Below are 19,920 nucleotides of genomic sequence, written 5' to 3'. Positions count from 1 at the left end.
GCTCCAGATCAGCTAGCCACCTCACCTGCTCAGCTTAGCCACCTCAGCCACCTCTCCTGCTCAGCTAGACACTGTAGCCTCCTCTTCAGGTCAGCTGTTCCACCAGACCCAAATACATGAGCCCTTACCTCAACAAGTGTTCAATCTTTCTGCTGTATGACCATTTTCAAAAGCAGGACCAAGGAAGACTACTGCTAGGACAAGGAATAAGAGAGTCAGAAATTCTTACAGATACACCTGTAAAGCAAGCCTTAGAGAAAGAAGAAGAGAAATGCTTGCAAAAATGTGAAAAAGAAAATCTTTGGAAAGAGGCAAAGCAAGCAAAACAATACAGAGAGAAAGCCAGCCAAGAAAAGGTCCAAGACAAATGAGGCTGAGGATTGGGAAACTTCAGAAGATGAAGATTTTTGCATTGTGTGCATGGAACCCTTTGAAAATTCAAGACCCAAAGAGGTGTTGGTCAAATGTGTGTCTTGTAAGTTCTGGGCCCACTATGCCTGCACCCCTATTACACCTACGTTCACCTGTCACCACTGTGACTCCAATTAAACTGATGAAACAGCACACATAGTCAAGGACAGACAAAAACACACATACACACGCACATACGCACACACACACATTCACATGCATGCACACATACACACGTGCACCCACACACACAAACATGTTTCTTTTGCTATCCTTGTGGGGACTTTCCATAGACATAATGATTTTTATACTGTACAAACTATAGATTCTATCCCCTAACCCTAATCCTAAACCTAACCCTCACAAAATGTTTTACATTTTCAATAAAACATCATAGTATGATTTTTAAGCGATTTGACTTATGGGTACTCTAGACAAAGTCCCCACATTTAACAGTTATAGCATAATAACCTTGTAATTACCAGTAATTACCAGTTTGTAACCTAAAAAAAAGTCTCAATATATCACAAAAACCTGTACACACACACACACACACACACACACACACACACACAATTAAACTGTTCTTTCATATATTCTTCAAGAAAGTTCTTCTAATGCATGTTGTATGGTGTAAAGTCAGTTACGTTATGACATTTATGTTTAAGACTTTACCCATTATATTAATCCACATATGGATTCACTATATATTAAAATATGTTAAAAACCTACCCAAATACACACACACACACACACATACACACACACACACACACACACTGACATTGTTCTTTAATTTCATATGTTTAATAAACCTCTTCCAATGCACATTGTATGGTGTGGTCTCAACTTTTCCTTTTCCCCCCTTATTGTTACAACTTACCCCAGCATGTGTTACAACTGACCCCAGTAGTGGGGAAGGTTGTAACAACGGAACTCCTTGTATTTCACATCAATTCATGAAGTCTGTGATATTAATGCAGAAGTTTGAATCACTGCTATTTGTAGTAGACAGATGTGGGTACTTTATGTCAAAATTGTAGAGATCTAACACAAAACCTCAGCGAGTTATGGGTGCTGAGACAAAATGTGTTAGAATCATCCCCGGTCTCCCTTACATTATTCATTTTTAAATCTATTCTTAAATGGAGCCTAAGGTACTTGTCAAATTGCCACACACTTTACATCACGAGCTTTTAATCACAAACAATAAGGTCACTGACAAAAGACTGTCATCAACAAGTTCTCTTTTGGAAATCACTACTTAAGCTGTGCTAAAAACACACCTAGCGCTATAATAAATCAGTATGTACTCAATTCAGTAGCTGCATAAATAAAACCTGATCACGTATTGTCTCGTTTGATTTAGATCGAATACTTCTTAATGTCTTACGATTCCAAAACAGCCTTTAATTAAATCCTACAGTTAGCCACGATAGTGGCTCTTTAATCTCAGCCCTTTTTATCAATAACTCCGGCTACATGGTGGTAACTAAGCAGGCTTCCAATAGAAACTATACAACTACGAGCATCACTCTGTTGGCTTGTTTCTATGGGGTGCGGTTCACGTCGTGCAGACTTTTGTCATTCTGCAAGAAATCTGACCATTTAGTCAATGCTCAGACTTTCGTCTGATTCATGTGACAGAGCTATGTATACAATCACACACTTCTTAGCTTAACAATACTAAATACTGAAATAGCCCACAATGATAAAGAAAATGATTTTCTGGTTGAATAGGCTATGAGGATTCTAACTTAAAATGAAACTTAATTCTTACAACACTGCTCACTGAAAGGCCACATCGGGATTCGCACCCAAGTCTCTCGCGCCACAGTGCAGAGACCTTACCACATCACTAAACAAAGAGGCATCAGAATCACTACATTAAAAATAAAAGCTGGTATTAACAATACATTATTTTTAATCTGAAAAAATAAATAATAAGTTATAATTCTGCTTGTAATGTAACACTGCTACTAGGCATCAGGGGCCCCCCTAGCCCCTCTGGGCCCCACACAATTTGCATGGTTTGCGTGATGGGAAACCACCTACTGGATGGAACACAGGATCAATACTGGACATTCACCTCTCCTGACAAACAAGGACTTTGCAAACAGATCATGGACATTGATCTGTGCTGACGGAAGGTGTATATGTGCCTATGTTCTTGCAGAGGATACAAGCAGTGCTGACTCGGGGGAGGACTGAGGGAGGACAGTGGTGGAGGAATACCAGTGGGGTGGTTTCACAATTTCCTTAGACGTTTATCAGAGATTGGTCCCCCAGTGAACTTCCCTTTCCATTTCACATATGTGGGATTTTATCAGTATCAGTTCAAACCCTGAAAAGTAATTCCAAGGCTGCTCTCCAAACAGAAACAACTCGATTTGTTCTTATACAGTTGTTTTCCAAAAGGATAGGGAAGAAGACTGAATAAAGATCAACTCACAAAGTAAGTGCCACAATTTAATTTCTTTAAATTGTATTAATTGTATTATATGTGTGATAGTATACCTAAACTGGCAAAAGACAAACAATATTTTTTTGTTTTAAGCTAGTGTAATTTTGATATTCAGAACAAAGCTGGAAAGACATTGAACATTACCTGTCAGGTTTGGAACTTGGCATCTGCTATCATTTGTTTATATAATTTACTCACAGTATAATACTTAGAAGGAAGTCAGAATAGGTGATGGTTTAATGATTTATCAATTTGCATGTATTTAAAATAGTCTCAATAATAAGCAGATTAGTAGAGCAAATTAATCTGATATGAAAAATGGCTTATTAGTTTTTATAATTAAAATGATAGTAATTATAGACCGAATCAAAAGATTGCAGACAGTTTTCAATTAACATGTGTCCCTATTTATTTACTGTTTGCTGGTTCTCTAAGATATTTCAATTTATTATCAATGAAGGTCTCAAAAGGTCAAAAAGGTCTCACAGACTTTCAATGTGTTGAAAAATAAAACATTTTAATGCAATCTAAATCTGTCATTTTAACCAGTATATTAATTAATATATTAAAACCCCTGATATTGTTTCAGAGTACTTTATTGGCCAGTCCCAGCATGCCCGTGTCCAGGCAGTGTGCAGCGCTGCTCATTGCAGTGGCTCTGCTGGCGGTGGAGCTCGGTGTGGGTCTGAGTGCAGATCTCCAGACAAACACCTGCTCTGGATACCCAGGAATCCCAGGGTCTCCTGGCAACATTGGAGCACCAGGGAGGGATGGGAGAGATGCGAAAGATGGCAGAGATGGAGGCCCTGGACAGAAAGGAGAAAAAGGAGAGAAAGGTTTGAAAAGTGAATTTCATATATTTCCAATTAGAATAAGAAGTGTTCATGTCTAAGATGTGAGCAGGACCTGTTTTAAAATAGACACATTTTCACACAAGGCTACTGATACATTCCTTAAAGAACACATTGGGACATAACATTTGCCCTGGATAAGGCCGTCTGCCAAGAAAAATAAAATAAAAATAAAAATAAAAATAAAAATAATAATAATAATAATAACAGAGGGTAAAATAAAGAATATATCCTGCTATGTGTCGTTGTCATTCTGCTTTTCTTTGTATTATTTCAATTAGAAATTGTTGCCCTGTGATGGACCATGGTCCTGTCCAGTGTCCCTGTCTTGCGATCCGTGCACACTAGGTTAGGCTCCAGAGCACCATGACCCTGTACTGGATGAAGTGGATATTGAAAATGGATTTGTAAAATGATTTGTTTAAGCTTAGTTTTCAGATTAACTGAAACAATTATTACCTCAATAAGACTCTTTTCAGATGGAAGATGCAGTCAAGTCACAGGTGTGCAATAATAATATATTTGTGACAGAGTTCATGTAAAACTAAAATCATTTTAATCTGAATTACAGGAAAGAAACAGAGAGTACCTGATTTCTCTCACTGCTCCTCACAGAGAGCAATTGTGGTCAGTCTGGTCTCTCTCTCTCTCTCTTCTTCCTCCTTCTCCTTTGTTCTTCTTCTCTAGCATTGTTCACTTTGCAAGTGTATAGTGTTCCTCTTAACCAATCATAGTGGAACAGCTCCAAACCATGAGCTCAATGCATGATGAAACCATGCTATACTATGGCCCCATCTCCTCTGCTGATGCTTAAGGTAAAAAGGTAAACACAAGAATGCACTAGATTAGGCTAAACTGCAGGCTGTTATGACATACAGCCTCCACAGAGAAATCCTGCAGGCTAGATAAATATACTGTACCTTAAAATATTTTACAGATTGATTAGAAATTATGCTTGGAATTCACAATACATAAGAAAATTGTCTTCCATTCAATAATAAGCAGTCAGGGAATCATGGTCTCTATTAATATACTGTTAGACCTTTTTCTATAGACAAAGTTTTCCAGCCAATACTCTACTGAGCCTAGCTTCCATCTATCTGGCATGCTGTTAACAGTTTGCAAAGACCAAAGACCATAGAAAGACCATAATATGAAAAACACTTCAAATGTGCCCTTGGTATTTATAAAGCATTAATCCCATTAACTGCTTTCTGAAATCAGCTCCAAACTAAAGACAGACTCAAAATTAGATAAAAGTATTCAAAAAAATAAACCACATGAAAAAATGGTTACAAATATTGTCTGCATTCACTGGCATGCTGTGTTATGCATGCTGTATGTGATTAAGACTGCCTAACATTTTGAAAAATGAATATGCACTGTAATGTTGTATCTTTGTTACACCATCTTGAACCAGATTGTTGTTGAAAGTTGTTTCCATTTAACGGTGTGTGTCTTACAACCCAGAAGAACTGTGGCAACCATATACATATTCATAAAATGCTTAGTGGCAGTCGTCTGTTTTCAGTGAATATTTCTCAATATTTATTGGTTTCTCTTCAGGTGAGAGAGTCCAGGGTCCTCCAGGGAAAGCTGGTCCCAACGGTCTATTAGGACCAAAAGGTGAAAAAGGTGAACGAGGATTTCAAGGTACGCAGTCCAAACACATGCAATACAAAGTGCTCAAAATCCTGTTGCTGATCAAATAAACGGAATGTATTCATCCTTAAGTTTTTAAATGTGCAAGTTAGTGATCTTGCAACTCCCAGGCAAATATATAAAAATGACATTGAATATATAGCTGTCAACAGTATGACCTATCATATTAACATTGTAGTACTTTTGTAATTGCCCAAAGGTGCAAGCTTGCTCGGGAGCCCAGTCTCCCAGCGAAGAGGAAGGCGTGTGTGTGCATCACCTCATATACAAGCAGGGCCGGCCCTGGACATTCTGCCGCCCTAGACAAGAAAAAAAAAATGCCGCCCCCCACCCCCCCAACGGGTGCTGGCAGTGTTTTGTCCGCAGTGCTAGCGGGCGGGGGGGATGGGGGGTGCTTACGGTGTTTCCTTCACGCTAGCATGATGGGTGGCGGTTGGTCTTTCTTCCATGCACGCTAGCGTGGGGTGGAGGGGGTGTTGTTGACGGCAATCGTAAAAATAAAATTCTTCACTCATTTGGGTGCCCCTATGGACGGATGGTGCCCCTAGCACCTCGCATCTCGCCTATGCCATGGGCCGGCCCTGTATACAAGCAGGAAACAGGAAGGGGCTGTTTGAGTGACACACAGATGGGCCTACAGGCAGCTTGGATATAAAAATGTGTTGTATGAGGTTCCATGGAAACAGGCTTAACCCCTCCCCCTTTCCCCCTTTGGTCAATGCTTTCTTTTTCAGATAACCGGGTTTAACAACCGAGGAAAAAATCAAAAACGCAAGAAGCATAATATAACTCTGTGAAGTGCTATCTAACGGGGGTTAAAAGGACTAATATTATAAGTACTGTCGGAAAAGATGTGTCTTGATTAAGCGCTGGAATGAGGTCAAGGACTGTTTTGACTTTGGTGGGAAGGTCGTTCCACTATTTAGGGGCCAGGGATGAGAAGGAGCAGGATCTGGAGGAAGGAGAGTGGAGAGGAGGCAGAGTTAGTCTTTGGGCACTGGAAAACCGCAGTGGTCTGGAGGGGATGTATGGAGAGATGAGGGACTGAAGGTAGCTTGGTGCAGTGTGGTCGAGACAGCGGTAGGTGAGGGTCAATGTCTTGAACTGAATGCGTGCCGGTATCGGGAGCCAGTGGAGGGAGCAGAGCTGTGGAGTAGCGTGTGTGACTTGGGGCAGAGAGAATACTAGACGAGCCGCAGAGTTCTGGATGAGCTGGAGTGGCGGGTAGTAGTTGCAGGCAGGCCGGCCAGGAGGGAGTTGCAGTAGTCCAGGCGGGAGAGGACCAGGGACTGGACGAGCAGCTGAGTCGAGTAGTCGGTGAGGAAGGGATGGATGCGGCGTATGTTTCTCTGAAAGAATCTACAGGTGCGTGTGAGCGTGGTGATATGCTGGGTGTAGGAGAGCGCAAGATCGAGGGTGACGCCTAGATTTTTAGCGGAAGAGGAAGGAGAGAGTGTAGTGGATTCCAAGGGGATTGAGATGGAGAGATCAGCAGAAGGTGAGGAAGAGTGGGGGAAAAACAGGAGATCTGATTTGAAGAGGTTGAGTTTGAGGTGGTGCGAGTGCATCCAGGTGGAGATAGCAGACAAGCAGGAAAAGATGCGAGAGGGGATGAGACGGTCTGAAGAGGGAAAAGACAGGAAGATCTGGGCATCATCTGTGTAGAAGTGGTAAGAGAAACCATGGGATGCGATGAGGGGGCCCAGGGAGCGAGTGTAGAGAGAGAACAGGAGGGGGCCCAGGACGGAGCCTTGGGGAACGTCTGTGAGGAGAGGTTGGGGGGTGGATGAGGAGCCTCGCCATGTCACTTGGTAGGTCCGGTTGCTGAGGTAGGAGGAGAACCAGATGAGAGCAGACCCAGAGATTTCAAGGTCAGTGAAGTAGGAGAGGAGGATGGAGTGATCAACGGTGTCAAATGCTGCGGAGAGGTCAAGGAGGATGAGGACTGAGGAGAGGGAAGCCGCTTGAGCACAGCTGAGGGAGTCAGTGACTACCAGGAGAGCCGTCTCAGTGGAGTGAGCCGGATTGCAGAGGATCAAGGAGTGAGTGTTGGGACAGAAAGTCAGAGAGCTGACGGTGGACCGCCCGCTTGAGAGTCTTTTAGAGGAAGGGCAGTAGGGAGACAGGGCGGTAGTTCTGAGGAGAGGTGGCGTCAAGGGTTGGTTTCTTGAGGAGTGGGAAGACAGCAGCTTGTTTAAATGCAGAGGGGAAACAGCCAGAGAGGAGTGAGGAGTTGACGAGGGAGGAGATGAAGGGGAGAGGATCAGGAGCGGTCGCTTGGAGGAGGCGAGAAGGGAGAGGGTCCAGGGCACACATTGTAGGTTTGTGACGTAGGAGGAGAGCGGAAATTTCAGCATCTGAGAGACGCGAGAATGAAGAAAAGGAAGCTTGATCGGTGGGAGGTTTGGGTGTGATGGGAGAGGAGGGGGGGTATTGAAGAGCCTGCGGATGTCTGCAATCTTGGAGGAGAAGAAGGAGGTGAAATCATCAGCAGTGAGAGATGAAGGAGGAGGAGGGGGGGGCAAGGAAGGAGGAGAAGGTGGAGAAGAGTTTGGGGGGGTTGTTGACAGTGAATTTGAAGAGTGATTGGAAGTAAGACTTCTTGGCTGAGGTGAGTGAGGAGGAGAATGTAGACATTAGAGAGCGGTAGACTTCCAGAGCAGCTGGGAGTTTGGTCCTTTTCGGCGGCACACAGACTAGTTTGGGTTGAGGGGAGAAGAGCAGAGAGCCAAGGCTGAGGAGGGGAGGGACAGACAGAACGAGATGTGAGAGGACAGAGAGAGTCAAGGGAGGAGGTGAGGGAGGAGAACAAAGAGGAGGTAGCACAGTTGACCGATAGATTGGAAAAACAGTCAATGGAAGGTAAGAGAGTGAGGGCAGTGGAGGCAAGGGTGGAGGGGGAGACAGAGTGGAGATTACGGCGGAAGGTGACAGAGGGAGTGGGTGGAGAGGGGAGGGAGATGAGGGAAAGGGAGAAGGAGATGAAGTGGTGGTCCGAGATGTCCATGGGTGTCACGGAGAGTGTTGAAGGGGAGCAGCCTTTAGAGAAGATGAGGTCTAGCTGGCTGCCAGCCCTGTGAGTGGGGGGAGACAGGGAGAGAGAGAAGTTAAAGGAGTGAAGGAGAGGAAGAAGTCCGGCACAGTGGGATGGGTTGGAGAGGTGGATGTTGAAGTCTCCCAGGAGGATGGTAGGTGAGGACAGCGAGGGGAGGGAGGAGAGAAGAAAGTCAATTTCATCCAGGAAGGAGGTGAGTGACTAGGTGGACGGTAGAGAACTAGAAGGAAGAGGTGAGAGGGAGAGGTGAGTTCCACTGCATGGAATTCAAAGCAGTGGGTCGTGATAGAGGACAGAGAGGGGGGGACAGAGAAGAGGAGAGAAGGGGAGAGCAGGAGCCCTGTTCCTCCTCCCCGCCCGGTAAGACGAGGAGAGTGGGACAGGACAAACAGGGAGGATAAGGCAGCAGGGGTGGTAGAGTTGTCCGGGGAGATCCATGTCTCGGTGAGAGTGAGTGAAGACAGTGCCAGACACACGCAGTTACACTGAACAATAACTCGTAGTAATGTTAAACAAATGCTAAATAATCACAGCCTACAGTGTAACGCTTCTGATTACAGACGGGGCGATTACCCAAAGGGGAGGAGTTACTGTATAACCAATCCGTCACCAGGGAGGAGGGCAGTGGACTAGTAAAGAAGCCTACCCTGAGGCTTAACCTGCTAGGGGGGCCTTGCCTTAACCAGCTCTGGATAGAGGCCGTGGGAGCCCATGTCTGACCTATCTGACATGCTGTTAACATTTTGCTATATCTAAGGGCAAAGACCATAATATGATAAACACTTCTAACATTTCCTTGGTATTTATAAAGTATTAATCCCTGTAAATATACAAAAGCAGGAGTAAATTATCAGATTTCAGTCCAAAAAGCAAATTTATCAGCAATTATCATTTATGAATGACTAGTGAGAGGTATATTTAAGCCTTAATAACATTCATCCTTGAAGGGATATTTTAAACTTAGATAAAGGTTAGAGACAGTCCAGAGAGTCAAGCTCTTATTTGTAAATCAAATGGCTGCATAATGCTGGTAATAGTAAGGCCTCATTAACTGCTTTCTGAAATCAGCTCCACACTAAAACCTCAAAATAAGATCACTTAAAAAAACAAAAATGTCAAAACAATAAATCACATGTAAAAATGGTTACAAATATTGTCTGCATTCACTGGCATGCTGTGTTATACAGTTTGATGTTTGTGTAATTAAGACTGCCTAACATTTTGAAACATTAATATGCACTGTCATGTTGTATATTTGTTATGCCATTTTGGACCAGATTGTTGTTGAAAGTTGGGTCCATTTAACTGTGTGTATCCTACAACCCAGAAGAACTTTGGCTACTACATACATTTTCATAAAATGCTTAGTGGAAGTTGAACGTTTTCACTTATTATCTATCACTATATATGGGTTTCTCTTCAGGTGAGAGGGGAGTCCAGGGTCCTCCAGGGAATGCTGGTCCCATTGGTCGATTAGGACCGAAAGGTGATAAAGGTGAACAAGGACTTCAAGGTACGCAGTCCAAACATATGCAATACAAAGTGCTCAACATCCTGATGCTGATCAAATAAACTGAATTTGTTAATTCTTAAATTGTTATATGTGCAAGTTAGTGATATTGCAACTCCCATGCAAATATATAAACATGACATTTTATATATTGTCTCCTGGCAATGAGGAAGGCCTGTGTGTGCCTCACCTCATATACAAGCAGGAAACAGGAAAGGAATGCTTGTCTGACTCACATTGGCCTGTAGGCAGCTTGGATATAAAATTGTTTTATATGAGGAAACAGGCTTAACCCCTCCCCTGTTGGGCAATGCTTTATTTTTCAGATAACTAGGGTTGCATACACAACCTATCGTTATCTTTCAAGTCGAAAGCACTGCCCAAAGGGGGAGGGGTTACTGAATAACCAATCCGTTGCAAGTGGAGGAGGGCAGCAGACTGGTAAGGAAGCCTGTTCCAAGGCTGAACCAACTAGGGGGGCCTCAACTTAACCAACTTTGGACAGAGCCAGCCAGGTCCCCTCAGGGCCAAACAGTCACTCTCAACTGGTACAATAATAACTAACAATGACTGGGGCACAGCACAGCTCCTGCACACTTAAGTCCAACACTACCAGATGAGGAGCCCAGCTTGTCTGGTAGGAGTATACAACACAACAGCCGGATGTCTGAGGCAACAGTACCCAGGCACATCCATGAAGCAACAGGAGCTGCCATAGCCTGCTCTACTGACTTCCATCAGGAGCGGCACATATGTTCTCTACTGGCTCTTGACTATCAATAACACTTGCTTGACAACAATAGAGAACAGCAACATAGGAGCCCATCCAGTAACTCTGCAGGAATAAGACAGCAAGTCTACTCTACTGCCAGCTCTTAGACCATATATAAGTGGGGCAACAGGACATCAACCTGTGCTCAACTCATTAACATAGGAGTGGAAGGGCCAACTGCTCACTAGCACAGCTGGGAGTGGGGCACAGCGTGCTCTACTGTAATGAAAGTATGTTCAGCCACTGCTGAACAATAAACAAACTATAAACAGGACAGCCCAGCAAGGCAACATCACCTGTGTGGCTGTGTGAACAACCCTCAGAGACAATGCTTTACAGGGCACTATTCACAAAAACAAGGAGCAGCTCCCGTGGGTGCTTGACTGGAGGGCATATTCCGGTGGAAGGGAAAAAAGGGTTCTATCCATCTGAATCCGAAGCTGAATATACTAGGATGCGCTGTCATAAGGCAGACAGGTAGGTAATACAGGTGCCTCACAAGGCCAGGAAGGCTCGACTGAAGCCAACACTGGATTCCCAATAGAGGGGGGCTGGTCCTGTCACATCCAACTTGCATGTGTGCAGCGAAGCCGAACTCACAGGAGCACAAATGTGTGCCAAGGGGGCACCTTGAAAAAGGGCCCACGATGTGGCTATGCCTCAATTGAGTGGGCCACCAGGTGCTCAGGCACTAGGGCACCAGCTGACTCATAGGCCATGACAATAGTATGCACAATCCAATGTGAGATGCGCTGTTTGGAGAGTGCCTGTGACTGAGCTCCATAGGACACCAATAGTTGGTCAGAGTGCTGACAGTTCTTAGTTCAGTCCATGTAGCACCTGAGGGCTGATGTGATTGCCTGGTGAAACGTGGTATTCAGTGACAATAGTTTGAGGTCAGCTGATTGCAGTGGTTGAAATGGGGCCTTGGAAAGTGCATCCAGCAGTATATCAAGGCGCCATGCAGGCAAAGAAAGGGCACAAGGAGGCCGAAGCAAGCAAGCTCCTTTCAAAAACTGTGTTCCTTGAGCCTGAGACAGCAGATCCACTTGAAGGGGACGGTGCCAGGAGGGAGATGAGATCCACAAACCACAGTCTTCTGGACCACCTGGGTGCATGCTCGCCTGATCTTCTGCAGGACAATGGGGAGAAGGGGAAATGTTGAGAACACGTAGGGGCTAGTGCGTCGATCACTAGGGTTCTGGAGCTGTCACGGACACAGAACCATAGTGGACAATAGGTGGACTGTCTTGTGGCGAAGAGGTCTACCTCTGCCCTGCCCATGCATATGGAGGTGCCATTCTGAAGCCCGGGCTGCATTGGACAGGCCGGGGAGATGGACTGCTCTGACCGCCACATTTGCCCCATGCTGTGGAAAGAAAACACTGCAACAAAGGGAAAAACCACAGCACACAACAAGATATATAATTATAGAATATATAATCTTAATATACAGTGAGGGAAAAAGTATTTGATCCCCTGCTGATTTTGTACGTTTGCTCACTGACAAAGAAATGTTCAGTCTATAATTTTAATGGTAGGTGTATTTTAACAGTGAGAGACAGAAGAACAACAAAAAAATTCAGAAAAAAACGCATTTCAAAAAAGTTAAAAATTGATTTCCATGTTAATGAGTGAAATAAGTATTTGATCTCCTATCAATTAGCAAGATTTCTGGCTCCCAGGTGTCTTTTATACAGGTAACGAGCTGAGATTAGGAGCACTCTCTTAAAGGGAGTGCTCCTAATCTCAGCTCGTTACCTGTATAAAACACACCTGTCCACAGAAGCAATCAATCAATCAGATTCCAAACTCTCCACCATGGCCAAGACCAAAGAGCTGTCCAAGGATGTCAGGGACAAGATTGTAGACCTACGCAAGGCTGGAATGGGCTACAAGACCATCGCCAAGCAGCTTGGTGAGCAGGTGACAACAGTTGGTGTGATTATTCGCAAATGGAACAAACACAAAATGACTGTCAGTCTCCCTCGCTCTGGGGCTCCATTCAAGATCTCACCTCGTGGAGTTTCAATGATCATGAGAACGGTGAGGAATCAGCCCAGAACTACATGGGAGGATCTTGTTAATGATCTCAAGGCAGCTGGGACCATAGTCACCAAGAAAACAATTGGTAACACACTACGCCGTGAAGGACTGAAATCCTGCAGCGCCCGCAAGGTCCCCCTGCTCAAGAAAGCACATGTACAGGCCCGTCTGAAGTTTGCCAATGAACATCTGAATGATTCAGAGGAGAACTGGGTGAAAGTGTTGTGGTCAGATGAGACCAAAATCGAGCTCTTTGGCATCAACTCAACTCGCCGTGTTTGGAGGAGGAGGAATGATCCCAAGAACACCATCCCCACCGTCAAACATGGAGGTGGAAACATTATGCTTTGGGGGTGTTTTTCTGCTAAGGGGACAGGACAACTGCACCGCATCAAAGGGACGATGGACGTGGCCATGTACTGTCAAATCTTGGGTGAGAACCTCCTTCCCTCAGCCAGGGCATTGAAAATGGGTCGTGGATGGGTATTCCAGCATGACAATGACCCAAAACACACAGCCAAGGCAACAAAGGAGTGGCTCAACAAGAAGCACATTAAGGTCCTGGAGTGGCCTAGCCAGTCTCCAGACCTTAATCCCATAGAAAATCTGTGGAGGGAGCTGAAGGTTTGAGTTGCCAAACGTCAGCCTCGGAATCCTAACGACTTGGAGAGGATCTGCAAAGAGGAGTGGGACAAAATCCCTCCTAAGATGTGTGCAAACCTGGTGGCCAACTACAAGAAACGTCTGACCTCTGTGATTGCCAACAAGGGTTTTGCCACCAAGTACTAAGTCGAAGGGATCAAATACTTATTTCACTCATTAACATGCAAATCAATTATAACTTTTTTGATATGCGTTTTTCTGGATTTTTTTGTTGTTATTCTGTCTCTCACTGTTAAAATACACCTACCATTACAATTATAGACTGATCATTTCATTGTCAGTGGTCAAACGTACAAAATCAGCAGGGGATCAAATACTTTTTTCCCTCACTGTATATATATATATATATATATATATATATATATATATATATATATATATATATACTGTATATTTAATGAACATCATCTGAGGTGCAGCTGGAACGCCTGGATGCGGTCAGTGAGACCCGTATAGTAATAATAATACTAGAAGTATATTAAAATTACACACACACACACACACACACATATATACATTATATATATATGTGTATATATATATATATATATATGTATATGTATATATATATATATATACACTCACCTAAAGGATTATTAGGAACACCATACTAATACTGTGTTTGACCCCCTTTCGCCTTCAGAACTGCCTTAATTCTACGTGGCATTGATTCAACAAGGTGCTGAAAGCATTCTTTAGAAATGTTGGCCCATATTGATAGGATAGCATCTTGCAGTTGATGGAGATTTGTGGGATGCACATCCAGGGCACGAAGCTCCCGTTCCACCACATCCCAAAGATGCTCTATTGGGTTGAGATCTGGTGATTGTGGGGGCCAGTTTAGTACAGTGAACTGGTTATTTCAGTCAAAGTTGCTCTTCTATCAGCTTGAATCAGTCGGCCCATTCTCCTCTGACCTCTAGCATCAACAAGGCATTTTCGCCCACAGGACTGCCGCATACTGGATGTTTTTCCCTTTTCACACCATTCTTTGTAAACCCTAGAAATGGTTGTGCGTGAAAATCCCAGTAACTGAGCAGATTGTGAAATACTCAGACACCAACAACCATGCCACGCTCAAAATTGCTTAAATCACCTTTCTTTCCCATTCAGACATTCAGTTTGGAGTTCAGGAGATTGTCTTGACCAGGACCACACCCCTAAATGCATTGAAGCAACTGCCATGTGATTGGTTGGTTAGATAATTGCATTAATGAGAAATTGAACAGGTGTTCCTAATAATCCTTTAGGTGAGTGTATATATATACTTCATATAAAGGGTGTCCCATAAATCTGGAATCAAATATATAGTTTTTTAAATGGCAATACAAATGCCTTTATTCACAGAATGTATTCAATGTGTCCACCATTGTTCCTGATACACAAATACAGGTGAGATACCCAGTCAGCAAGCACACGGTGAATGATGTCAGGAATAATGGTGTTAAATATGAATTCATAATTTCCTCTAAGATTACAGACTTATGGGACACCCTGTATCTATATATATATACACACAATGGCCACTTTTTTAGGCTCATTAATGCAAATAGCCAAACAGCGAATCATGTGGCTGCATGATATAAAGCATGAAGAGTAAATGTTTAGTTGTTCTTCGACCAAACATTAGAATGGGGAAGATGCATGATCTGAGTGACTTTGACCATGGTTGGTGCCAGACGTGGTGGTTCCAGCATCTCAGAAACAACTGACCTCCTGGGAGTTTCACACACTTCAGTCTCTAGAGTTTACAGAGAATGGTAAGATAAATACCACAGTTGATGTTCACTAAATTATATATATACACCGATCAGCCATAACATTATGACCTGCCTGACCTGTGGAACTGCCTACTATTGTGTAGGTCCCCCTTTTGCCACCAAAACAGCCCTGACCTGTCGAGCATGGACTCCACTAGACCTCTGAAGGTGTGCTGGTGTGCTGAAGGTGTGCTGTGGTATCTGGCACCAAGACATTAGCAGCAGATCCTTTAAGTCCTGTAAGGTGCGAGGTGGGGTCTCAATGGATCGGACTTGTTTGTCCAGCACATCCCACAGATGCTCGATTGGATTGAGATCTGGGAAATTCGGAGGCCAAGTCAACACCTTGAGCTCGTGATTCATCAGACCAGGCCACCTTCTTCCATTGCTCCGTGGTCCAGTTCTGATGCTCACGTGACCATAGTAGGTGCTTTCAGCAGTGGACAGGGGTCAGCATGGGCACCCTGACTGCTCTGCGGCTACGCAGCCCCATACGCAACAAACTGCGATGCACTGTGTGTTCTGACACCTTTCTATCAGAACCAGCATTCACTTTTTCAGCAATTTGAGCTACAGTAGCTCGTCTGTTGGATCGGACCACACGGGCCAGGCTTCGCTCCCCACGTGCATCAATGAGCCTTGGCCGCCCATGACCCTGTCGCCGGTTCACCGCTTTTCCTTCCTTGGACCACTTTTGATAGGTACTGACCACTGCAGACTGGGAACACCCCACAAGAGCTGCAGTTTTGGAGATGCTCTGACCCAGTTGTCTAGCCGTCACAATTTGGCTCTTGTCAAAGTCACTCAGATCCTTACGCTTGCCCATTTTTCCTGCTTATAACACATCAAATTTGAGGTCAAAATTTTCACTTTCTGTCTAATATATCCCACCCACTGACAGGTGCCATGATAACGAGATTATCAATGTTATTCACTTCACCTGAAGTGGTCCACTCAGTGGTCATAATATTATGGCTGATCAGTGTATATACAGTACTGTGCAAAATTTTTTGGCAAGTGATGTGGTTTTGAAGGCAAAGGGTGGTCACAGCAAATATGGATTTGATTTAGATTTTTCCTTCATTCACTCAGTTTGCATTTAGCATTTAGATAAATATAATCTATTAACATGTCTATTTTTGAAAGCATTCTTACTTTACAGCATTTTTCACACCTGCCTAAAACTTTTGCACAGTACTGTATAGCTATCCACAAGAAAGGGGACAAAACTTACAGACCAATCAGTCTCACCTGCATTACTTTGGAAACAATTATTAGACAGAAAATAGAGGAGCATTTTAATGAAAAACATATTCTTGGTGATTGTCAACATGGGTTCAGATGAGGCAAATCATGTCTTACTAATTTGCAACAGTTTTTTGATCATACAACTGCAGCTGTAGATCACGTGAAAGCATATGATATGATCTAATTAGATTTTTAGAAAGCTTTTGATAAGGTTCAACGCAAAAGACTGACCCTCAAATTGGAAGCTGTAGGCATTCAGGGTAATGTAAGTAGATAGATTATGAACTGGTTGATGTATAGGAAACAGGGGGTCTTGATAAGAGGTGTTGCTTCTAACTGGAGTGAGGTTGTTAGTGGAGTTCCACATGGATCAGTACTAGGGCCTTTGCAGTTTCGAAATATATAAATGATCTGGACTCTGGGATAGTTAGCAAACTTGTCAAATTTGCAGATGATACTAAAATAGGTGGCTCAGCAGATACAATCTCAGCAGCACAGGTTATTCAAAGGGACTTAGATAATATTCAGTTGTGTACTGACACTTGGCAGATGAAATTCAGTATGGACAAGTGCAAGGTACTACATGCGGGTAAAAAATATCCACTATTATTACACTATGGGAACATTCAAAAACAGACTGGACATGATCCTCGGATCACTTTTTTTAATGTACACCAAACGAGCACGGTTGAATGGCCTCCTCCCATTTGTAAACTTGTAAGTTCTTCTATTCTTTCTTATGTAAACAAAAAACATCTAGTGAGCAGCAGTTCTGTGGACAAAAACACCTTGTAAATGTGAGAGGACAGAAATGACACAAATACTGAAATGACCACTCTTTGCAAACAGTGGTGTGCAGAAGGACATCCCTGAATGCACAACATGTCAAACCTTGAAGTTGATGGGCTACAGCAGTGGAAGACAACACTGGGTTGCACTCCTGTTAGCAAAGACCAGGAAGATGAGGCTATAGTGGGCACGTCATCCCCAAAACTGTACACAACATGCAGATGATAGGGTCAGAATTTGGCATAAACCGTATGAATCCATAGTGCCTGGTGGTGGTGATGTAATGGTGTGGGGAATGTTTTCTTGGCACACATTAGGCCCCTTAATACCAATTGACCATCATTTGAATGCCACAGCATACCTAACCATTGTTGCTGACCATGTGCAACCCTTTGTGGCCAGTCTACCCATTTTCAGATGGATATTTCCAACAGGATAATGTGCCATGTCACAAAGCACCCATCATCTCAAGTTGGTTCCACGAACATGACAGTCACTTTAGTTTAATGGCCTGCGCAGTCTTCAGATTTCAATCCTTTGAGATTAGTTGCATTGTTGGGGAAAGCAATGGGCAGGTGAGTGAAGTATAGAGAACACTGGAGCAAGGAACCCCTCACACCAGTCTGGAGTGCCATCAAATTTGTCAGGCATGGCAAGACGGATGCGTTTAGCTTCAACTGCAGGAGACAGATTGGCATCAACAGCTGCAGCTGCAGCATGGGGCATCCATAGAAAGTCAGAACACAAATTGATTTACAGTGTCAGCGATTTGTTTCAGGATGGTATCAAGCTCCAAGGAGGATGCCTTGAGTCGACACTGTGGCTTTTAACCTGGCAGCATCACTGGATCTATGGTTCAGAGTAAAGTCTTCTGTGATGACGTGTTGCACAGGAGAGGTGAATCCAGGCGCAGAGCTATAGAGAGTGGTCAAGCAAAGAAGGGATCAAGAGCCAGCAATGGGTATAATGGAGAGAAGGCATGTCAATGAGTTGTCAATGAGACAGGCTAAGGGTCAGCGATCGGGCAAACAGTTCAGAGAGGGCAATCCAGAAATCAATGGTTGGTACAAAGAGGCACTGGTCAATAAGGCTAGCGAACCAGTGATGCTCAGAAAATACATTAAGAATTAATAAGACTTTATACAGGTTGAGTGCTGCAAAGGTATATATATAGGAGAACCCAAGGGAGGCAGGAGACAGGATAGGGAGTTTGGACCAATGGGGGAAGAGGATTGATGGAACAAGTGCACATGGTGATGAGGAATGCTAATTGGATGATTACACAAATTGCTGTGGAATGTCAGAAGCTGGGTTTACAATTCTGGGGATGATGACCTCTGGTGGGGAACTGAGGAAGCGTTGGGGGAAGACCTCAGATTTACCTGCATGGACAAACAAACAAAATAATACACATACGTTCAAATTCTTGATCTAGTTTTTCCCTCACTCACTCCTCAGAATTACATCTACTATATTATTTAATATTATTATTTGACATTTTTCAGAAAATATGTGTACAGGAATGCATTTGTCAACTTTATAAATTCAACATTTCAACATTTCATTTCAGGTGCAGCATTTGATCCCAACCTCATTGCTAAATTACAGTCACAGGTCCAGACACTTCAAAACAGTTTATCCAGACTTGAAAAAGGTATGAATTTCTCTTATTGTTTTATGTAAGGAAATATGAATATTAGATGATGATATGGCTGTTGTTAGAAATTAAAAACATGACTTTCAATATGGGCCAAATTTGGAAACTGAATATAGTCAGATTTAAATGTATCTTTTACCTTTATATTTAAATAATCACTTAAAAATCTCAAAAATGCACATGCAAAGTAGACATAAAAAGCTGCAATACATACTTGAAAACAAGAGATCAATTACATTTCAAGTTTACATTGACACACAGATTGTACAGTAATTTATTTTATTTTATTTGTTTCAGCTTCACAATTTCTACACTGGAAAAGAGTTGGCAATAAATACTTGGTGTCCAATAAAGAACTTGGAAATTTTGACAAAGGCTTAAAGATCTGTGGTGATGCTGGTGCAAGGATTGCCACACCGAGAAACAAAGTGGAGAATGATGTTCTTTCAAAGTTCCTTGCAGAGTCTCAGACAGCTTACATTGGAGCAAATGATAGGAAGAGTGAAGGACGATTTGTAGATTTAGAAGAGAAACCCCTTGGATTCACCAACTGGAAAAATGGTGAACCTAACAACTATAAAAACAAAGAAGACTGTTCCACAGTAGACCATAATGGACAGTGGAATGATGTACCTTGTGAATCAAATTGTATGATCATTTGTGAGTTTTAAAAAATACAAATACTGATGTCCACTGATATAATTTTCTTATCTACTGTAATAAACAATTGTATCAAAATAAATCATAGTCGTATCTATTTTATTTCCATGTATCATTGTAAAACATATTTTGTGCATTGGGCTTTACAACATGTTTACAGCCATCAACAGCATTTCTGGATGTTTTTTGTAAAACAGTTAAATCACATTCAAATTTATTGGACATTTGCTCATGAATAGAGACTACAAAATGTCAGATCTTTGAAAATAATGAAATTATGTGTGGAGGTGAAGAATACATTAGTAGTTTTCCTCTAGCCTGAATTCCAGATTATAAATAGTTTTCTGTTCTTGAATTGTCTGTATGTTAATT

General features: G+C 42.9%; 1 protein-coding gene across 1 annotated transcript; it reads left to right on the top strand.

The window, feature by feature from the left end:
- Positions 1 to 2,585: 2,585 nt before the first annotated feature.
- LOC136753046 (mannose-binding protein) lies at positions 2,586 to 19,630 on the top strand. Its single transcript, XM_066708885.1, has 6 exons — positions 2,586 to 2,866; positions 3,465 to 3,711; positions 5,293 to 5,379; positions 9,867 to 9,956; positions 18,802 to 18,885; positions 19,186 to 19,630. Exons 2-6 carry the CDS (start codon positions 3,489 to 3,491, stop codon positions 19,557 to 19,559), a joined length of 858 nt encoding a protein of 285 aa, XP_066564982.1. The 5' UTR covers positions 2,586 to 2,866; positions 3,465 to 3,488; the 3' UTR covers positions 19,560 to 19,630.
- The last annotated feature ends 290 nt before the right edge of the window (positions 19,631 to 19,920 follow it).

Source organism: Amia ocellicauda, chromosome 1 (assembly GCF_036373705.1).
Source record: "Amia ocellicauda isolate fAmiCal2 chromosome 1, fAmiCal2.hap1, whole genome shotgun sequence".
NCBI lineage: Eukaryota > Metazoa > Chordata > Actinopteri > Amiiformes > Amiidae > Amia > Amia ocellicauda.
The sequence above is the reverse complement of the archived record's forward strand: the minus strand, read 5'-3'. Positions and strand labels throughout refer to the sequence as shown.